The sequence below is a fragment of the Myxocyprinus asiaticus genome, chromosome 41, assembly GCF_019703515.2.
Source record: "Myxocyprinus asiaticus isolate MX2 ecotype Aquarium Trade chromosome 41, UBuf_Myxa_2, whole genome shotgun sequence".
Lineage (NCBI taxonomy): Eukaryota > Metazoa > Chordata > Actinopteri > Cypriniformes > Catostomidae > Myxocyprinus > Myxocyprinus asiaticus.
Genome location: NC_059384.1, coordinates 34277380 through 34296706, shown reverse-complemented (window position 1 = coordinate 34296706; position 19327 = coordinate 34277380). Strand labels below are relative to the sequence as shown.

The following is a 19327-nucleotide window of genomic DNA, read 5'->3' as shown; positions in this document are numbered from 1 at the left end:
CCTTGGATGCATGTAAATCTATTGTATGAGACCTTTATAACAAAATTAGGCATGTTTAAAAACCATAATAGGTGCTCTTTAATCTTTTAGATTACACCTTTATGATTATCTAATCTTACTACTTTTGAATTACTTATTTCATATTTTGATAAAAATCTAACTTTAAGAGTTTTAAGGACAAATTTACACTCCTTTCATACAACATTAGTTAGTCCCTGAATCCTCAACCCATCCATAAAAGTAACTGTAATCTGATTATGCAAATGTAATGTATTCCATTACAATTGCTTGATTTTTGTAATCTAATTACATAATCCAGATTACATATACGGCATTACTACCCAACATTGTCATTTCCCTCTTCACACACGTGTCGTTGAAGCTCGTACCTGTGAGATGGACATGGAGATGTGGAAGAACTTCCCTCGTCCTCCCTGTGGGATCGCTCTGGTGAAGAACAGCCGCAGACCATCTTTAGAGAACAGCGGCACTTCATTCTGTTGAAGAAATGCAAATCTAAATGATTGTTTGTCAGACGAGCACAATCATTACTGTCATTACGTGAATTTCTCCTCCCATGGTCATTTCTTGTCAATTAGCTCACTCTGCGGGTTTAAATATTTTATAATTACTGAATTATATGACCTGTAGGAACAATAGAGAATAGTCTGCGGGACAAAACAGTAATATTTCCACAGCACTAAAAATATTAAAACCAAAACAACATATACTAAATGTGAATTATTATGATGATGCAGTGCATCTGTAATGGTGTGCCTGTGCCCTAAGGCCTATTTCTAAAGGAGCAGTACAATTCTTTATTCATGTTATTGCAAAACATTTCATACGGCCACTTCCAGCCTCTAGCGACAAAAAGATATGAAAAACTAATCAGGAAAAACAATATCAGCTCAAATACTGTGCTGCAGGAGAATGTGATGAGACAAAAAACATCAAACATCCTCAACAATTCAACACCATTACTGTTGACAGTCACAGGCATAGCGCTTCCCAGCATATTTTTTGCCCATTTCTGGAAAAGGGTAATTCTCACCTGTCTGTGCAACCAGCCCTCACTCTCATCCTCATGTTTCTGAAACAAACAATACAATCACATGGCAAGAATATAGTGAATCCGACAATTCTGGTTCAATCAGTTCAATCCAAAATATTCACACTGAGTGCAACTCGAATTTTTGACAGTCTCTGATAAAAGTTTCTGAATGAAAGCAAACTGCACTCTGGGATCTTGGATGACAGTTCTGGACAGATGAACAAAAAGCTTAGAAAAAGGGTATTGCAGTGACAAAGTGACTGAAAATGTTTATTTTTCAATAACTGTTGGCAATACAACAAAAAATTTCAACTTCAGCAAAAGTGCATCAATGCAATTTGTTGACTACCAATGGGAGTGTAGACAGTGACGTTTATCTGATCTGTTAGTGTCTAATTTAATTGGATACTGTAATCAAGAAGGAATGCCTACTAGTGGCATGTGTAAACGCACCTTTATTGGTCAGCAAGGTATTTGGCGAAAACAATGTGTTTGTCGTTTGGCAAATTCTCACACTTGGTTTGAAGGTGTCTTAGGACTATTTAATTTTAACATCTTAATGTACACAAACTTGTGCACAGGCTTTAAAGTTTTCTTTACTGTGCATGCAGATTTCACAAATCCAAACATACCTTAGTGCAGACACCTGTTGTGGCTTCACAGAGGGTCAGGATAGAGATATTCTGGGCTCGGTTCAACCAGTTTACAGCCAGTTTTGTACTTGTGGCCCATTTAACCATTGCCACATAGTACTCTCTGTATACACACAAAATGAACAGTTATGTCTTCTGGCAGATATAATTTCTAAAATCAAGATACAAATTCAAACGTCCATCATTTACAACATTACACATCCTTTACATCTTTGTTTATTGAAAATGTAGGCTAATTTAACGCTACTCTACCAATTGTAAAGTAGTCCTCGGTCAGGACTTGTGGGTAGGGTACAGTTGGCACTTATATATGGCAAACCTGAGTTTAAAACTTGGCGACAGCCAAAAAATTTACAATGAAGGAAAAACCCGACTTTTTATGTGATGGGAAGTATTTGAACTATCCATCAATGTTTTTAAAATTAGCTAAAAGCCAGAGAATTTTCAGTTACAACAGCCTTTGATGTAATATGTACTGTAAGTAGCGCTTTCCATTTTTCACATGTGACTTTGATCGGATCTCTATCCAATCACAGTGGAGATGGATTTGACTACAAAATGTCACTACAATCCAGCTAAAGAATATCAGATACTATCCGGATATGAAACGCATGTTAATGCAAGGTGTAAATGGGGCCTTTAGGTTAAAGGTCTTGATTCGGAGTAAATTAACACAAATAATCACAATTCATTATGCAGATATTACAATGATGTCATCATTGATGGTAACAATCAAACACAACTGTACCCGCCCACTTTTTCAGCCATCTTGGTTCCAGAAGAATTTTTCCCATATGGATTTAATAAAATCCTTCACAAAAAAGTTCTAAGCCATGAACCAAACCAACCAGCTCTGAGGTCAATCACAACATTAAAAACTTTGATTTGAAGCAATAAAGTATTTAAACATCGGATAAAAAGATGAAGATACAAGACTGTAGGGAATAACCTACAATCTCATGAATTATTGTGAATGATGTAATCAGATTAAAAATGACAGAAATATATACAGTAAAACTACTGATTTAAAGTTGAATATGCATTCAAACAAATATGCAAATAAACCAATTTATGTGACTTCACTACAGTAAACACCTACACTTCTATCATTTGAAATATGTATAAAATATATAGAATGTGTCATATATTGGGGGAGATTGCTGCCATCTGGTGAAAAAAGAAAAATAACATGACTTGAAAACCATGACAAAAATAGTCAGTTGGCTGCAGTGTTCTATGCAGCCCCCTACTGTGTAGTAATTCTAAATTTTATCACAATTTATGCATTTGGATTTACACCGATGAGCCAAAACATTATGACCACTCACAGGTGAAGCAAATAACACTGATCATTTCCTAACAAGGCCACATGTCAAGGTCTGGGTAGATTAGATTGTAAATGAACAATCAGTTCTCGTAGTCGTCATGTTTAATGCAGGAGAAATGGGCAGGAGGAAAGACCCGAGTGACTTTGACAAGGGCCAGATTGTTATGGCCAGATGACTGGGTAAGAGAATCTCTGAAACGGCAAGGCTTGTGAGGTGCTCCTGGTCAGCAGTGGTGAGTACCTACCGACAGTGGTCCGAGGAGGGACAAACCACAAACAGGCATCAGGGTGCTGGGATCCAAGTCTCATCGAAGTGTGAGGGCAACGAAGGCTATCCCGTCTGGTCCAAACTGACGGAGGGTCTACTGTGGCACAAGTCACAGAACATTTGAATGATGGTTACAGGACGAATGTGTCACAACACACAGTGCATCGCACCCTGCTGCGTATGGAGCTGCGTAGCTGCAGACAGGTCAGAGTGCCCATGAAGACCCCTGCCCACTGTTGAAAGTGCCTACAACGGGCACGCGAGCGTCGGAATTGGACCTTGGAGCAGTGGAAGAAGGTCGCCTGGTCCGATGAGTCCTGTTTTCTTTTACATCAGGTGGACGGCCGTGTACTTGTGTGCCGTTTACCTGGGGAAGTGATGGCACAAGAATGCACTGTGGGAAGATGACAAGCTGGTGGAGGGAGTGTGATGCTCTGGGCAATGTTCTGCTGTTAAACCCTGAATCCGGCCATTCATGTGTACATCAATTTGACACGTGCCACCTACCTAAACATTGTTGGAGACCAGATACACCCCTTCATGCCAATGGTATTCCCTGATGGCAGTGGCTTCTTTCAGCAGGATAATGCACCCTGCCACACTGAACACACTGTTCAGGAATGGTTTGAGGAACATGGTGAAGAGTTCAAGGTGTTGCCCTGGCCTCCAAATTCACCAGATCTCAATCCGATTGAGCATCTATGGGATGTGCTGTACCAACAAGTCCGATCAATGCCGGCTCTGCCTCGCAACATACAGGACTTGAAGGATCTGCTGCTAATGTCTTGGTGCCAGATACCACAGGACATATTCAAGGGTCTTGTAGAGTCCATGCCTTGGCGGGTCGGCGCTGTTTTGGTGGAATGCGGAGGACCAACAGCTTATTAGGCAGGTGGTCATAATGTTTTGGCTCTACAGTGTATATTTAGACATTATCAAACTATTATTTTTTCAAAGTTTAGCATTTGTTTTCATTGTTTTTGCTTTTGTCAGTTTTTGCAATAATGTCATATTATGCTTACAGTCAAACCTGACCTGGTGTTACAAAGAGAAGACATAAATAATCAATTTGTTGCCATTCGTTTGTTCCAAGCATCAACATTTAATAACTCAAAGTAAATGAATAATATCAACAAAACAAAAAAATTAACAGTAACACACTGGAATGAAAAGAAATGGACTGTGAAAATTCAATAAGTATATAAAACAGAAGAATCAGACTTTGTTTTTTGTGTGTGTGCGTGTGTGTAGTGTTCTGCATTACCTTCTGGCTGTGTTAGTCTCACCCATTTATTTCTGTGTGTGTGTGTGTGTGTGTGTGTATGCGTGCAGCATTGTGGATGCGTTAAGGTCTTCCCCTCATTTATGTGTTTGTGTGTTCTGCATTGTGGCTGATTTATAGATTATATACAGTATATATATATATATATATATATATATATATATATATATATATATATATATATATATATATATATATAAACCCTGTTATAGTGTGACCAGTTAATTATTTGTGGGTGTGTGTGTAAGTGTGTGTGTATATATATGTGTGGGTTTTGCACTCTGCATGTTTTATAGTCTCACCTCTTAATTTCTCTGTGTGTTTGTTCTGCATTGTGGCTGATTTTTATATTGTATAATTGTGTGTGTATATATATATATATATATATATATATATATATAAATTGCTCTTTTAGTCTGTCAAATTAATTTCCTGTGGTCAGTCAGTTGTGACTGCTAACAGTAAAGTTGTCGCTTTTTTCTTTTTTTCTTTTTTTTTACAACCACTTACACTTATCTAATCAAGTCAAAAAAAAAATTGGTGTGTGTTCAGATGGCCAATGGAGGAAAAGTCCTGTACTGCTCAGACAAAGGAAACCATTTTCATTCTTACATCAGAAAAAGTGATTTCGGTCAAAAATGACAGACCAGTATAAGAAGATTAAATTTTTTTTTTTTTAAATAAAGTTGAAATAACAAGGACTGATGGCTTTAGCAGAAGCATATACTATTGATTAACAGCCTCAGAGCTCCAGGTAAGGCTGTCTTTAAAGTTAAAAAAAAAAACATTTCCAATGGAAAAATGAATGAGATTTTTACTGGGAACGAGACTTTTCTTAAATGCTGAAAATTCTAAGCTCAGTGAATCAATCTAAGCCAAAAAACAAAGTTTGAAATAAAGTTTAAATGTACGTCTGCAGACTTTACACCACAACAAGGGAAGAAAATGTGAAGAGTGTGCAAAGATCCAGAGTTGGGATACTGATTACATTAATGAGTGTCAGCTCACCCTATTCTCTGGTCATCTGGTTTTCTCATCTCAATGGTGTGCAGAGGACCGTTGAGATTCACCACATACAGGTAGATGACTGGGTTCTCCTCTCCGGCCTGGAAAAAAAAATGTTCATGCATAACAAACACTCAACTGCAACACTATACATTTTTCCCACTTGCCCAGTCTTTACCTTAGGGTAGTGATACTGTCTCGCTGTAGGGTACAAAGAGCCAGTGAACATTGGAAGCTCCATCTTGGGCACCAGCGTGTCATTGATGGTGGCGTATGCGAGTCTGGCTCCATCCGGAGACCACCAGTGGGCGATATGGGACTTAAAGATCTCCGCTGTTAGAGAAAGATTGAGGAGTTTCTATCAGTCATCACAACGGTTTAATCACTCAAATAATTGCAGGAATAGTAAAAAGTAATCATCCATGACATGGCATCTCAAAGGTCTCATTCCAACTACATCCATATTTCCATCTCCATTTGGACACAGTCCATGCTCATGGTGTGGTTAAAAGCATTTCTCCATAACCACCTGTTTCAGTATCTTTGCTTCCCCCACACGGAGGCAGGGAGGAAGGTTCTGGCCCATAAATTACAGGGCAGGATGTAATTTCAGCAGGGCCGGTGAAAGAGAGAGAGAACACCTGCACTCTCTATCAAGCGCACCATCTCTTCCACAATCTCAGGAAAAAAAAATAAAAAATTCTAGAGTCAACCAAAGGCTGTGGAAATAGGGTCTGACACCTTTTCCTGAGCTCAAATGATCAGGAAGTGGCACATTTAGCAGAGTTATGTCCACTTCATCACAACTGTTGGTTTGAACAACCTGACCAACCTGTCAAAACAACATTGACCCAACCCACTGTGTGAGTTTGGGGCAAGATTATCTGTCTATATGACCAATGGAAGACAGGGGGAAATGTGAGGGAAACATGTTTGAAGACTATTTCGTGACCCTAATGATGGAAAATTATACACTTCACCTTCATTGCACACCCAAGGTGGTAATGTGGCATTGAATCAGTGTATTAATTCAGTGCTCTGGAGTGATTTCACACACACACACACACACACACACACACTCACCATTGGCAAAAAAAAAGTATGTGTATGGAATTACCTGCCTTTATGTATAAATTAGTCTTAAATCTGATTTGATCATCATCTAAGTTACAATAATGAACAAACACAATCTGTTAGCAGGAGTTAGCAAACCTGGCATACAATTAATGAAACAAGGTTGGAAGTGTGGGTTACAGCTACTTTGCTATTCATAAGAAGCATCTGCTGACGTGGACCATGCCTTGCAAAAAAGGGATCTCAGAAGAACTACAATCAAGAATGGTTGCTTTGCATAAAGCTGGAAAGGGTTACAAAGTTATCACGAAGGTAGGGCTGCAAGATTATAGCAAAAATCATAATTGTTGATTATTGCCCTTGATATTGAAATCGTGATTATTAATGTCGATTAAAATATAAAATTACCGTGACATCACAAATTAAGCAACCATGCGGTTCTTCTGAGTAGCAGATTTCAATGGTGGATATGAGCTGCACTCCAGTTTCTTTTAAGCATCTTTTAAATATGAAATATTGTAAAAATGTTTGTTAATGTTAGGCCAAATTAAAATTATTTTAAATGGATACATATGGTATAGAATAAATTAAATTATTGCTAAATTACTGCTTAAATTATTAGTCCACGTACAGTAAATAATATGACATATTCAATATTCAAACTTATTAACAGTCGATTTAAATTGACCAAGTTACTGCGTTCAGTGAGCCCTTTAGTGGCGAGACAGGGGACCATTCATCCCGTTAGATCTTCAATGGTGATCTTGTTCATGTAAGATCATCATTAGATAATTTTTGGCCTCAGTGGTTGCACTTTGGAAATTAAAAACAGTAATTTGCGATCGGAGTTTGTGCGATTGGTGAAAATGTTAAATCTACTAATACCAGCTGTGGGGCAAATGAGTCTTATTAGAGCAGACGCGATAACAATGACGGTGATTCGTGAAATATGCTATTCATGCCATATTCTTTATGTTGACTACACCTCCAAAACAAACTTAAAACAGTTAAGCTGAATTACTTTATTGCTATTTTGTACAAATCAAATTCACATTGGCCTGTTTATTAACATGACAAAACAAAACTGTTATTAGATTTTTAATAAATTGTACACAGAAATCGAGCAACGCGACAAACTCTCCCATTACAATGACTGCTGTCACTCACTGCTGGTTTACACTGTTTGAGACCTGCATTTCGACACGAGCTCAATGACGCTCTGCACAAAGTTCTGCACTCTCACGAATGCTCTCATTAAAAACAAAGCTGTCATGATAAATAAATTATTTACACCGCGTCTGTGCCTTGATTAGAACGGTAGCGTTTTAGTTTTGTCGTGTTGCTCATTTGCAATGTATTTAACATCTATGTTCAAAGTGAGCAGTGCAATATGCAATGAATCCAAAATAATTCCAAAGTGCTTTTCGCTCTTGTTCTAGAGCTTCTTTTCAAGTGTCAGGTGATGTAATTTTCGTGTGCCACCGCGAGCAGAGTAGGAACATAAAGCAAGCATCTGGGCATTCAGACGGTTTAAAACTTGCGCATTAGGATCAGTTGTCATTATTGATAGGACGGAGGACTCATATAAGCAGCTCTGATTGACCATTGCCATTTCATTGCTAAACAGACATGTTAGTGATTGGTTAGAATACTCAACCGCTGCAAAAACACATTGTAAATAGAAACCATTGATGCAACTGGAGCAGACTTAAATTGAATGCTGTAATCGTCAGCTTTCACAATTACATAATCGTGGTAGCCGTAATCGTGATCAGTTTTTCAATTAATTGTGCAGCCCTACTCGAAGGGCTTAGATATTAATCTGTCCACAGTTAGACAAACTCTATAAATGGAGATGATTTAGTACTGTGGCTACTCTCCCTAGAAGTGGCTGTCCAGCCAAGATAACTCAAAGGGCACACCGCAGAATGCTCAATGAGCTAAAAACTCTCAATCATTGGAACTGGTTAACATCTCTGTTCATGAGTCTACTATCTGGAAAACATTAAATAGGCATAGTGTTGATGGCAGGACAACACAAAGGAAGCCACTACTTTCCAACAAAAACACTGCTGCATACCTGAAGTTTGCCAAAGACCACCTTGGCACTCCTCAACGCTGCTGAGAAAATGTTTTGTGGAATGATGAAACTAAGGTTTGGGAAGAATACGCACTACGTATGGCGTAAAAAAGGGAACCGCATACCAACATGAAAACATCATCCTAACGGTGAAGTACATCATGATTTGGGGCCGCTTTGCTGCTTCAGGGCCGCTTGCTGCCATCAAGGGAAAAATTAATTTGCAAGTTCATCAAGATATCCTACAGGATAATGTCAGGGTGGCTGTGTGCCAGCTGAAGCTCAGTAGAAGTTGAGTGATGCAGCAGGACAATGACCCCAATGACCCTGGCATAAAAAAAATTAAATCCACCTTTTGGAGTGGCCCAGTCAGAGCCTAGACCTTAACCCAATAGAGATGCTGTTGATGCCGTTCCCACTAGACATCCTAAGAATATGGCTGAGCTGAAGGAGTTCTGTAAGGAAGAATGGTCCAAAATTCCTTCTGAACATTGTGCAGGTCTAATCCGTAGCTACCGGAAATACTTGGTTGAGGTTATTGCTGACAAAGGAGGATTGACCAGTTACTAATCCAAGGGTTCACTTACTTTCTCCACAGCTCTGTGAACGTTTAATGGGATGTGTTCAATAAAGACATGAAAGATTATAATTGTTTGTTGTTAGCTTAAGGATATTGTGTTTGTCTTTGATGAGTTCACATTCTATGACCAATTAATGCAAAAAAACCAAAGGGTTCACATACTTTTTCTTGCCACTGTGTGTGTATATACAGTATATATATATATATATATATATATATATATATAAATAAAATGTTGCTGTTTTGGCAGCACGAGGGGGACCTAAACGATATTAGGCAGGTGGTTTTAATGTTATGGCTGATCAGTGTATATATATATATATAAAATTGGTTTATTTCAAGAAATTTTTAGGTTTGTGTTCCTAAAACTACTACTTTATGCCACTGATTAATTATGCCCAAGCCATGTTCTTGTACTAAAAAATGCTGATGCTGAAAAAACAGAAACTCTGCACAATGGCAAAGACATCCCTCTAGTCTAGCGCATGTTTACATACAGTAGAAAAACAATTGAAAAACAGTGCAGGCAGACACAAAAACGTGGCCCCTTATTTCAGAAATAATATTTTGAAGTTGCAGAACTGTAAAAAACCTGGAACTACCGTGCAGTTCAAATTAATCTACACCTTGGGACGTCTGTCAACTAATAATATTGAAGGATTCAACAATGCCGTGGTATAAAATGCAGGTGCTTAGATGAAGTGGTGAGTGGTCTTTAAAAACTGGCCCATGAGATTTTTAGCATAATTAGATGGAAGCTGGATGACAAAAGAGAAAATTCAAGGTTCTGAATTCAATAAACTGTAAAAAAAATAAATAAAATGTACTTGAGAAAGACATTCAAATAAAGACATTCTTGAGAGTTTAAAAGCAGAACTGTGGAGCTTGTATTTTTGTTAAAAAACTCATATTAAATCTTTTGTACAAAAATGTGTGTTATTTGGCTGCAAAGTTGTCTAAATCTTTCTTTTAGCAGGGGGACAACTGTTCTAGGTGGATACATTTCTGGTTATGCATTACTGACATAATTCCTATGGGTTTTTCCTGTATTTAAACAGTCCCTTTCTGGTATCGTTCCACATATCATATGAAAGTTTCCATGTTTACCAGTTTTACGTGGTTGTGAATGACATGAAAAAAAAAATAAAACAGATATAACTTAGCACAGTCAATGATAGTTATCAATTTTATCACACTAATCTCATTTTAACACACATAATGTTTTCTTTTGTGGTTATATGCTTGAAACAATATGTATCTTAACATTTATCCAAGTGCAATACCCCGTAGGCTCCCCTTGTGAGTGCATTACTGTATACATGATTGTAACGTCTGTGTAAGATCAGTGATGGCTAATTACACTTTGTTTTGTTTGAAAAAACTTTGTTTGAAAAAAAACCTTTTAGCCTTTTGACATTTGCATATAAATTACTGACCTGGTCTCCACGTTTACATTTATATGGGTGCTAAATTGCAGATGGTCTTTATCACTATCAAAAGGATGCTAAAACAGGTCTCCTCTGAAGTGTCTCCATCAAGCTTCAAACACATTCCACAGAAAGGGAGGTGACTCCCCCCCGTGCCAGGCACCAGAGCAGTTGTCTGTCTCCAGTAATTCCAATACACGTCACACACACACCTAAAGACATTTTCTCTATTTTAGGCCATAGTAAGCAGTTATAAATGTATCTGCTATATGCATGTGTCGTATGTATATTCCCCTATCATATTAACTTAGTTAAAACCCTTTACTTGTATTAGTTAGACGTTAAACGCATATATTCAAGTGTATGAGTGTATCTCTGCTTTAATATCGTCTGGAGGTTACCTTCTTGGTATCAAAATGATCTTCCCTTTATTACTCACACAATAATGTACACCATGTGATTGTGAAATGCATCGAACAATTCTTACTATGTTTTGAATTAAAAGCTGCACTAGCGGTCCAGATCAGCAATAAAATGCGAATGGGCCATAAACGGAGACAAAGGATGTCTCTCCCGCTCAAAATGCATGCCTCTGATTGGCCACTCCACCCACAAAATGGGTGCGGCAATGAACTATCAAAACTCCAGAACGCAGACTAATCATCGCTCAAAACTCTTCTTCTTGAGACCAACACCCTCCAAAACTCTCTCTTGAGTTTAACCTTCTGGCAGTGTTTACCTTCAAGTAACTTTGTGGATTTCCTGTGGACATCTTCAACTCACTCCTAAAGAAATCGTCGAGAACCTCGTCTACCGCATCAAGACTCTTATTCAGCAACAAACCAATGCAAGTAACAATTTACAACTGATTAGATGCGCGTTTAAGTTTGAACCCCTTTTAAGGTGAATTGTGCCTCTGATGATTCTCATTTAGGTTGTGGTTAACTGAGAGTTTTAAAACCCTTGAAATACTGCCATTCTTTTCTCTCTCTCTCTCTCTCTCTTTTCCTTACTTTTCTTCATTCTATATATGTATGTTTGCTTAAGTTTGTTTGTATGTTAGTTATAGTTTCATTTATTAAATCCCTTATATTCACGATTGATTGTCTCTGTGTTCCTCTCACAATTCAAAGTCACTGAATGTTGCTCCTTGCTACATGCTAAACTACTGCTAGCACTGTATAAGTAGGAAGGCTATTGTTCCTTGGCCAGGAAAGTAATCTTCCTAGAATTGATAAATAATTATATTGTCTGCTCGCTGGATGGACAGATCAAGTAATTGTAATATCGATTCTGCTACAGTTAATTCTAAGATCTAATCTAAATATTTATTATTAATTATAACCAGTTATAATTAGTTATAAATAATTCCCTTTTAAGCTAATTTGCTACATGATTTTGCAATATTATTTACAATATTATTATTATTATTTTTGTGGTAATCAACTGCATAACTCAGATGCTGTCCATAGAGCTTTACTTGCATTAACCCCGGAATATTCGTCATGTCTAAAGAATATAATGTGTATGTTTAGAGAGAATAGTGGTGACTATCATAAGATAATTCTTGACACTGACCTGTAGTAACCACACCAACCCTACAGCACACAAAAAACTCCTCTCATTACATGATTCAGAAACCCTACAAACTCATCTCTGTCTCTTCATCACTGTTGTCTTTGTCTCTCTCTGCCTGCCTTGTTGGGCTGTTGATTGCGCACACAGGGAGGTTTAATGGCAGAGCTGGATGTATGATGAGACAGGAGTGTGAGAGCTGGAGGACAGTGGAGAAACACACACACACAGTTGTCCTCTTTAATCAGGGGACACAGCTTTCAGTTTGTGTCAGGAAACTTACTGTTTAGAAGAGTTAGTCTTCATTATAACAACACACACACACACACACACACACAAAAGACAGATTTGCTCTCTAAACCCAGTCAGCTGACTACCTGAGCAACATTTTAAGCATCATGGACACAATCCAAACACAAAGACTGTTCCAAACAGTAGACAGCAGAATGATGCTATTTTATAAGATACACTGTTTTGGATTAGACAATCCCAGAATGTGTTGTGATGAGCTGAATGTAAAAGTAAATCCAAGATGGCTGATGAAGTCAAGGGAAATGTCAATTTTATTCAGTACTGAAAAGTTTCATAGGAAAATAATTACATTTTTACCCAATATTTGTGTATACTTTATACTTTTGAGTTTAGAAATGAGGAAACTTGATATCACTAAGTCTCTTTGGATAAATCATTCGCTAAATTACTAAATGCAATTGAATGTTGTTAGCTTAGCAACATGAACAGCAGATTTTCTCTTTTGTGAGCTTTGAAACAGTGGAAATTTGAGTTGCATTCATTTATTCATTGGATGATTTCCCTCAGAGATTTCCCTCACTTTGTTGTTTCACTGTTGATGTGAATAGGCCTTTAGAACATAGCTCCCTATGTTGACAAAAGTGAGGTAGCTTTTGTATTAGAGCCTTAATATGTACAGGTAATTTTACTCAATACATACAGTATATATCTTGTAGCACAGTCCTCTTCGGCAAATCCCCATTTAAGGCAAGTCAGTCCACTAGGCGGCCATCTTTGGAATCTCCAAGGCAGGCTGGGAGGCTATTTTCTATGTAAACAAGTGGCATAACAGTACAGTGCACCATCTACTTGAATGGGAAAGACCGGAATCTCCAAAACGGTTGATCAAGATTACGATCAAAGAACATATTTCAAATCAGCAGTATAATATGAAAACAACGGTATCATACATTGTGCTTCTTTAGTTCAGGTCAGCTTAAGCCCCCCCAGCTAATGCACATGCACGTTCTCGAGTTGATTGACAGGTGATGTCTGTATCTAAAAGGTGAATGGCTCTTTTACCTGTAAGGCAGTACTTCCTTTCTACATCCGTTGACCGTTGGGCATTCCAATTTCTCCTATTCATTTTAATACAAGTGCTCCATCTCTGCTAAATAGTCTCGGTCAGTAAAGTCATGCTAACCTAAAGGACATGTAAAACACTAGGATGTATCCATCACATATCAGTTTGACTGGCTCCTGTACAAACACTTGATTCTGCTGCACCAATGCAATCAATAAAACCTGATATTGATCATGTGATGTCACACCAGCACATCTCTTCTTATATCCATTAACAGCATATCTCTAAGATTCTCATTTAAATTCTGAAGACTCCAAAACATGACTTGAGTGTTGTTTATCATCTTCACTATCATCAGAGTAATAACAGACTTCTAACGAACCATTAGCAGCTTAATTAACTGGAGATCATTGTGAAGATAATTCAATGAGGTGAAGGCATGCAGAGGTCTGATCAACTCTACCAGCAGACGCTAACGCAATCTCTCAACCAAAGCTATTTGTCATTACAAACAACACTATACACAGCAGGCGAACTGTCTTGAATGATACTATTTACTTTTTTTAAATAAAGAATCAAAATTCTTCAAAACCTAAAAATGTAATAACTAAGGATGTGCAAAACATATTTTCAAAATCAACTTAGTCGTTGAGTTGTCTGGACGAATAATAGAATAATCCGTTTTAACAGCAATACAGAGCGCAATGGAAGGGAACAGAATGTAATGGTCTCAAGACACATTATTTAAGCAATATTCCACTTGCAATCATGCTGTTGTTCCATATATCAGCATGGATGTGATTACCTGCGGCATTTAGCCTGCAAGTGTGATATTGCTTTTATACAACAAAAAAACTAAATAATATTAAATAACACATTTCAGACAAAGGACCCTGTAGAGAGAAAATGCTTCCAAACAGAAAAAACCCAGTTCCATCAATTAATGCCAACCATATGTTTACATTTTCTTCTTTAGTACCTTGAGATTGAGCCACTGATATGCTAATTTCGTATATGGAATGCCCAAAACATCTACATACCACTGTTTTTATAAGTACTGCGATTTCTTCCATTGCTGAGATTTTTTTTTTCCTGTGGCAGTGAGTCCCACAAGCCATATTCATTTTTCTGTAAGGTTCAAAGCAGAGCTATCACTCAATCCCACAATGTTAAGTTTACATGGGAGATTCTAACCTAATATCTTTGACAAAGCTTTTGAGATAGTTTTCCAAAAGCTGACCACTTGGCAAGACCACACCATATGTAAAAAGAAATACCAATGGACCATTGGGAACAGGACTGTCAGTTTGGCGAAGAAGACCTTTTCATTTGAAAAAGTTTCTGCGAAGTACAATAAAATCGGTGAACAAAATTATAGTGAATGATTTGATTATTTGGATTCCTAGAGGCTAACACCATATTATTCCAAACAACTTTCCAATTAATATCAGACTGTGAAAGCTTCGATCCTTACTCCATAACCTGCCAATTAAGGAGGGTTTATAGTAGCCTTCCAATACTTTTTCATAAAACTTAAAAACCAGGGACCCACTTTATCCGAAGTAAAATCTAAATGAAAAGAATGGGGAGCCAGTACGGTTTCCCAGGGTACTCCATAAACTTTTAAAGTAATACATAGTTGTAGATAGAAAAAGAATGAAGACTCTGGAAGATTAAATTGATCTTTCAAAGCCTAAAATGAATGAATAACTTCTGAAATAGTAAGCATACCTCTCTTACTCCAGTCTGAAAAATAAATGTATCGGCCACCTATAAGTAACTTTGCATTATGGAACAGAGGAAGCTTAGAATTAAATCTAGAATCAAACTTTGTAAGGCTTCCTTCTGAAATTCATACTTCAATTAAATAAGATATAATTGGGCCAAATTTAGCTTTACAACTTCAGTCAAGAAAATAGGAGTAAATACGATCTTGTAACCTATGAGGTTTAACAAAGTTCTCTTCCAAATTAGGCCAAGCCACAGGAGCTGATGGGTTCATCCCCAAAAATAAAAGGTCTCAATACAAAACACCATGCATAGAATTTAAAATTGGGCAAGCCAAGACCCCCTGCTTTCCCCTTCATTTGGAGAGCTAACATCTTAATCCTTAGATGCTTGCGCTTCCAAATGAACCTTGAAATTGCTTTGTACAATTTTTCCCAGAACCCAGCAGGTGGAGGAAATTGCAACTACAAAAATGTTACCAGGGTAGAACGCTCATTTTAAGTAATGCAATCCTTGCCTGAAAATAATTTGGAGTAATGGTCCAACACTCTAAATCAGCAATGACTCTATATAAAATACCTGAAGTGCCCTCCAAGGATGCAAAAAATACAGTTAAAAATTCGCCCAATGTTAGCACACTGCTAAAATGCTAAAATCCTCTGAGAAGTTGTGTCTCTAATTTAATCTCCTTTAAAGCACTTCTGCTACAACCCCAATTCCAAAAAAGTTGGGACAGTATGATAAATGCTAATAAAAACAAAAAGGGATGATTGTAAATTATGTTCACACTTTGCTATATTGATAGCACTACAACTACACATTATATGATGTTTTTCCTTGTGAATTTAATTGTTTTTTAATAACCTACAGTAATTTCAAATCAGATGATTGCAACATGCACCAAAAAAGTTGGGTCAGTCGAGTGTTTACCACAGTGTAACATCACCATTTCTTCTAATAACACTTTGAAGACACAAGTTTGTTAAGTTTAGAAAGTGGAATTTTCCCCCATTCATCCATTATGAAGGTCTTTAGCTACACAATTGTACGGGTCTTCATTGCTGTATTATGTGCTTCTTAAATACTCAATTGGAGACAGGTCAGGACTGCAGGCAGGCCAATCTATCACCCACACTCTCTGCTTCACAGCCATGCACTTGTAATCTGGGCAGTATGCGGTTTGCTGGAAAATGCAGGGATGTCCCTGGAAAAGACAGTGCTGGATGGCAGTATATGTTGCTCCAAAATTTGTACATACCTGTCTGCAATCACGGTGTTCTCACAGATGTGCGAGTTACCCATGCCATGGACACTGACACATCCCTGACCCATACAGATACTAGTTTTTGGACCTGACGCTGATAACAGCTTGAATGGTCCTTTTCCTCTTTGGCCCAGAGAACAAGACGGCTGTGTTTTTCAAAAACTATTTGAAATGTGGACTCTTCAGACCAAAAAACACAGTTCCACTGTTCTACTTTCCATCTAAGATGAGATCGAGCCCAGAGAAGTTGGCAGAGCTTCTGGACAGTGTTGATGTATGGCTTCTGCTTTGCATAGTAAAGTCTTAACTTGCATCTGTGGATGCAGCGGTGAGTTGTGTTGACTAACAAAGGTTTACTAAAGTTATCCCAAGCCCGTGTTCATGATATTCATCACAGATGAATGACATTTTTTTAAGTCAGTGACGTCTGAGGGATCAGAGATCACGTGCATCAGAAGTGGTTTTCATTTTGCCCTTTACGCACTGAGATTTGACGATATTCCTTGAATCTTTTAAATGTATTGTGCACTGTAGAGGGTGAAATGCCCAAAATCCTTCCAATTTGTCTTTGGGGAACATTGTTCTCAAAGTGCTGGATTATTTGCTGAAGAATCTGTTGGCAAATTGACAAGTCTCGAATGATCCTTCCTTTTGAAGGACTAGACTAGTTTTTGGAGGCTCCTTATATACTATGACACAATTGCCTCACCTGTTTAACATCTCCGGTTTCACATCACCTTGTTATTTTAACTCGTCAAATTGTTATTAGTCTTAAATTGCCCGTCTCAACCTTTGGAGCGTGTTGCAAAATCAGTTTCAAAAAACAATGAAATTAAAAAAGGAAAAACATCATATAATATGTAGTTGTAGTTCTTTCAATATAGCAAAGGGTGAATATAATTTACAAATCACTACTTTTTGTTTTTATTAGCATTTTTCATACTGTCCCAACTTTTTCGGAATTGGGGTTGTAAAAATATTACAGCTAAAAATAATAATAATAAAAAAGTCACTGGTTGACCTCACTACTAATTGGATTGTTGGAAAACTAGTCCACCTACCTGGTCAATTCCTACTGCTAAACTTGTTGCAACATAATCAAACTCATGTGAGCAACAGTTAAAATTAACTCAAGAACTGCATTCATTAACTCTTATTTTGGAATGTGTGTAACACACTGAAAGAGTGTCAGAGTTCTATTCTGGTTCAGTTGCGTCCCAGCTTCAGACTGGAGGATGTTGGCAGAGAGATGACTCTCATCAGATACTGTAGAATGTAAAACGTCATGGTTACTTGCGTAACCTCCGTTCCCTGATGGAGGGAACGAGACGTTGTGTCGATGTAGTCACACTAGGGGTCACTCTTGGGAGCCCGAGACACCTCTGGTCTATGATAAAAGGCCAATGAAAATTGCCGAGTGGTATTTGCATGCCACTCCCCCGGACATACGGGTATAAAAGGAGCTGGCGTGCAACCACTCATTCAGGTTTTATGCTGAGGAGCCGAGACAAGGTCCGGCCATTTCAGCGGGTAGTTCAGCGTTATGGCAGGAGAGACACAACGTCTCGTTCCCTCCATCAGGGAACGGAGGTTACGCAAGTAACCATGACATTCCCTATCTGTCACTCACTCGACGTTGTGTCGATGTAGTGACACTAGGGGTCCCTATACAAAACGCTGCAACTGGCTGAACTGTGTTACGTGAACTGGTGGTGTGTGACGGGCAGACAACTTTGTGCCTTGTAGCCAGCGCACCAGGCCGACACGTAACCTCCCCCAACATAGTTATGAGTGTCGAACGGCCCTTTGGGGACAAGTCGACTACCCAAAAGATAGAGACAGGCTAGCCCAGTCGTGGCCTCTTTTCCCCTTCTTTTTTTCCACTTCCTAAAAAAAGGGGGAATATCCGACTGGGCCGAACAGGTCTAGTCGGGGGGTGTCCCTCCCAAGGGGAGGACACAGTGGAGACCACACCTCGCCCAGAGAGAGGGGGGGATATTTAAGTGGAAAATACATCACATGGTTTTGCCGACCATGTGTAGAAGTCTCATGGTAGATCCCACCCAATGGGGGAGGAGTTACTACAAACATGGAGACTGTGGCAGAGGGGGCTCTGCCCAAGGAAGATGCAGTTTGCCAACAGGGAAACAAATTAGCGGAAGATATACATCGCATGGGGTTACGTTACAGGGAACCACCACATGCGGAGCACCTACCCAAGAACAGGGCTCTTAGTTAGCACGTGTACTGGGCCGGCAGCGAGTCTCTCCGAAAACTCGACTGCCACAGGGCTCGGAGGAAGTCAACCAGGGAACATAGTTTGTGAACACTACTGGGAATTAATGGCACACGTCTTCAGCTCAGAGGAGGTGAAAGGCGCTATGTGCAAGCAATACACCCGGCCAGCTATCCCGGGCTTATCTGCATGTATTGCGTGCCACTACCCGGGACGAAACCGGTTCCCCCTGGAGGTTGTAGAACCTCACAAAGGTGTTGGGTGTTGCCCAGCCCACTGCTCTGCAAATGTCTGTTAGAGGTAGAATCGAGATGTGAATGTACGCGTCCTTCAGGTCTACCGCCGCGAACCAATCTTGATGCCGGATGCTCGCCAGAATGCGTTTTTGCGTCAGCATCTTTAACGGGAGTCTGTGTAAAGCCCAGTTCAGTACTCGCAGGTCCAAGATTGGCCGCAACC

The 19327-nt window shown here is 38.7% G+C and overlaps 1 protein-coding gene across 4 annotated transcripts in view; it reads right to left on the bottom strand.

Moving 5' to 3' along the window:
• LOC127431848 (dipeptidyl aminopeptidase-like protein 6) overlaps positions 1–19327 on the bottom strand; it is a 545012-nt gene that overhangs the window by 38629 nt on the left and 487056 nt on the right. For all 4 annotated transcript variants that reach the window (XM_051682454.1, XM_051682457.1, XM_051682458.1 and 1 more), the window contains 5 exons: positions 5768–5922; positions 5593–5690; positions 1687–1810; positions 1055–1093; positions 390–497 (listed from right to left, as the gene is read on the bottom strand). In XM_051682454.1, coding sequence (XP_051538414.1) covers positions 390–497; positions 1055–1093; positions 1687–1810; positions 5593–5690; positions 5768–5922 — 524 coding nt within the window. The remainder of the gene's footprint in view (positions 1–389; positions 498–1054; positions 1094–1686; positions 1811–5592; positions 5691–5767; positions 5923–19327) is intronic.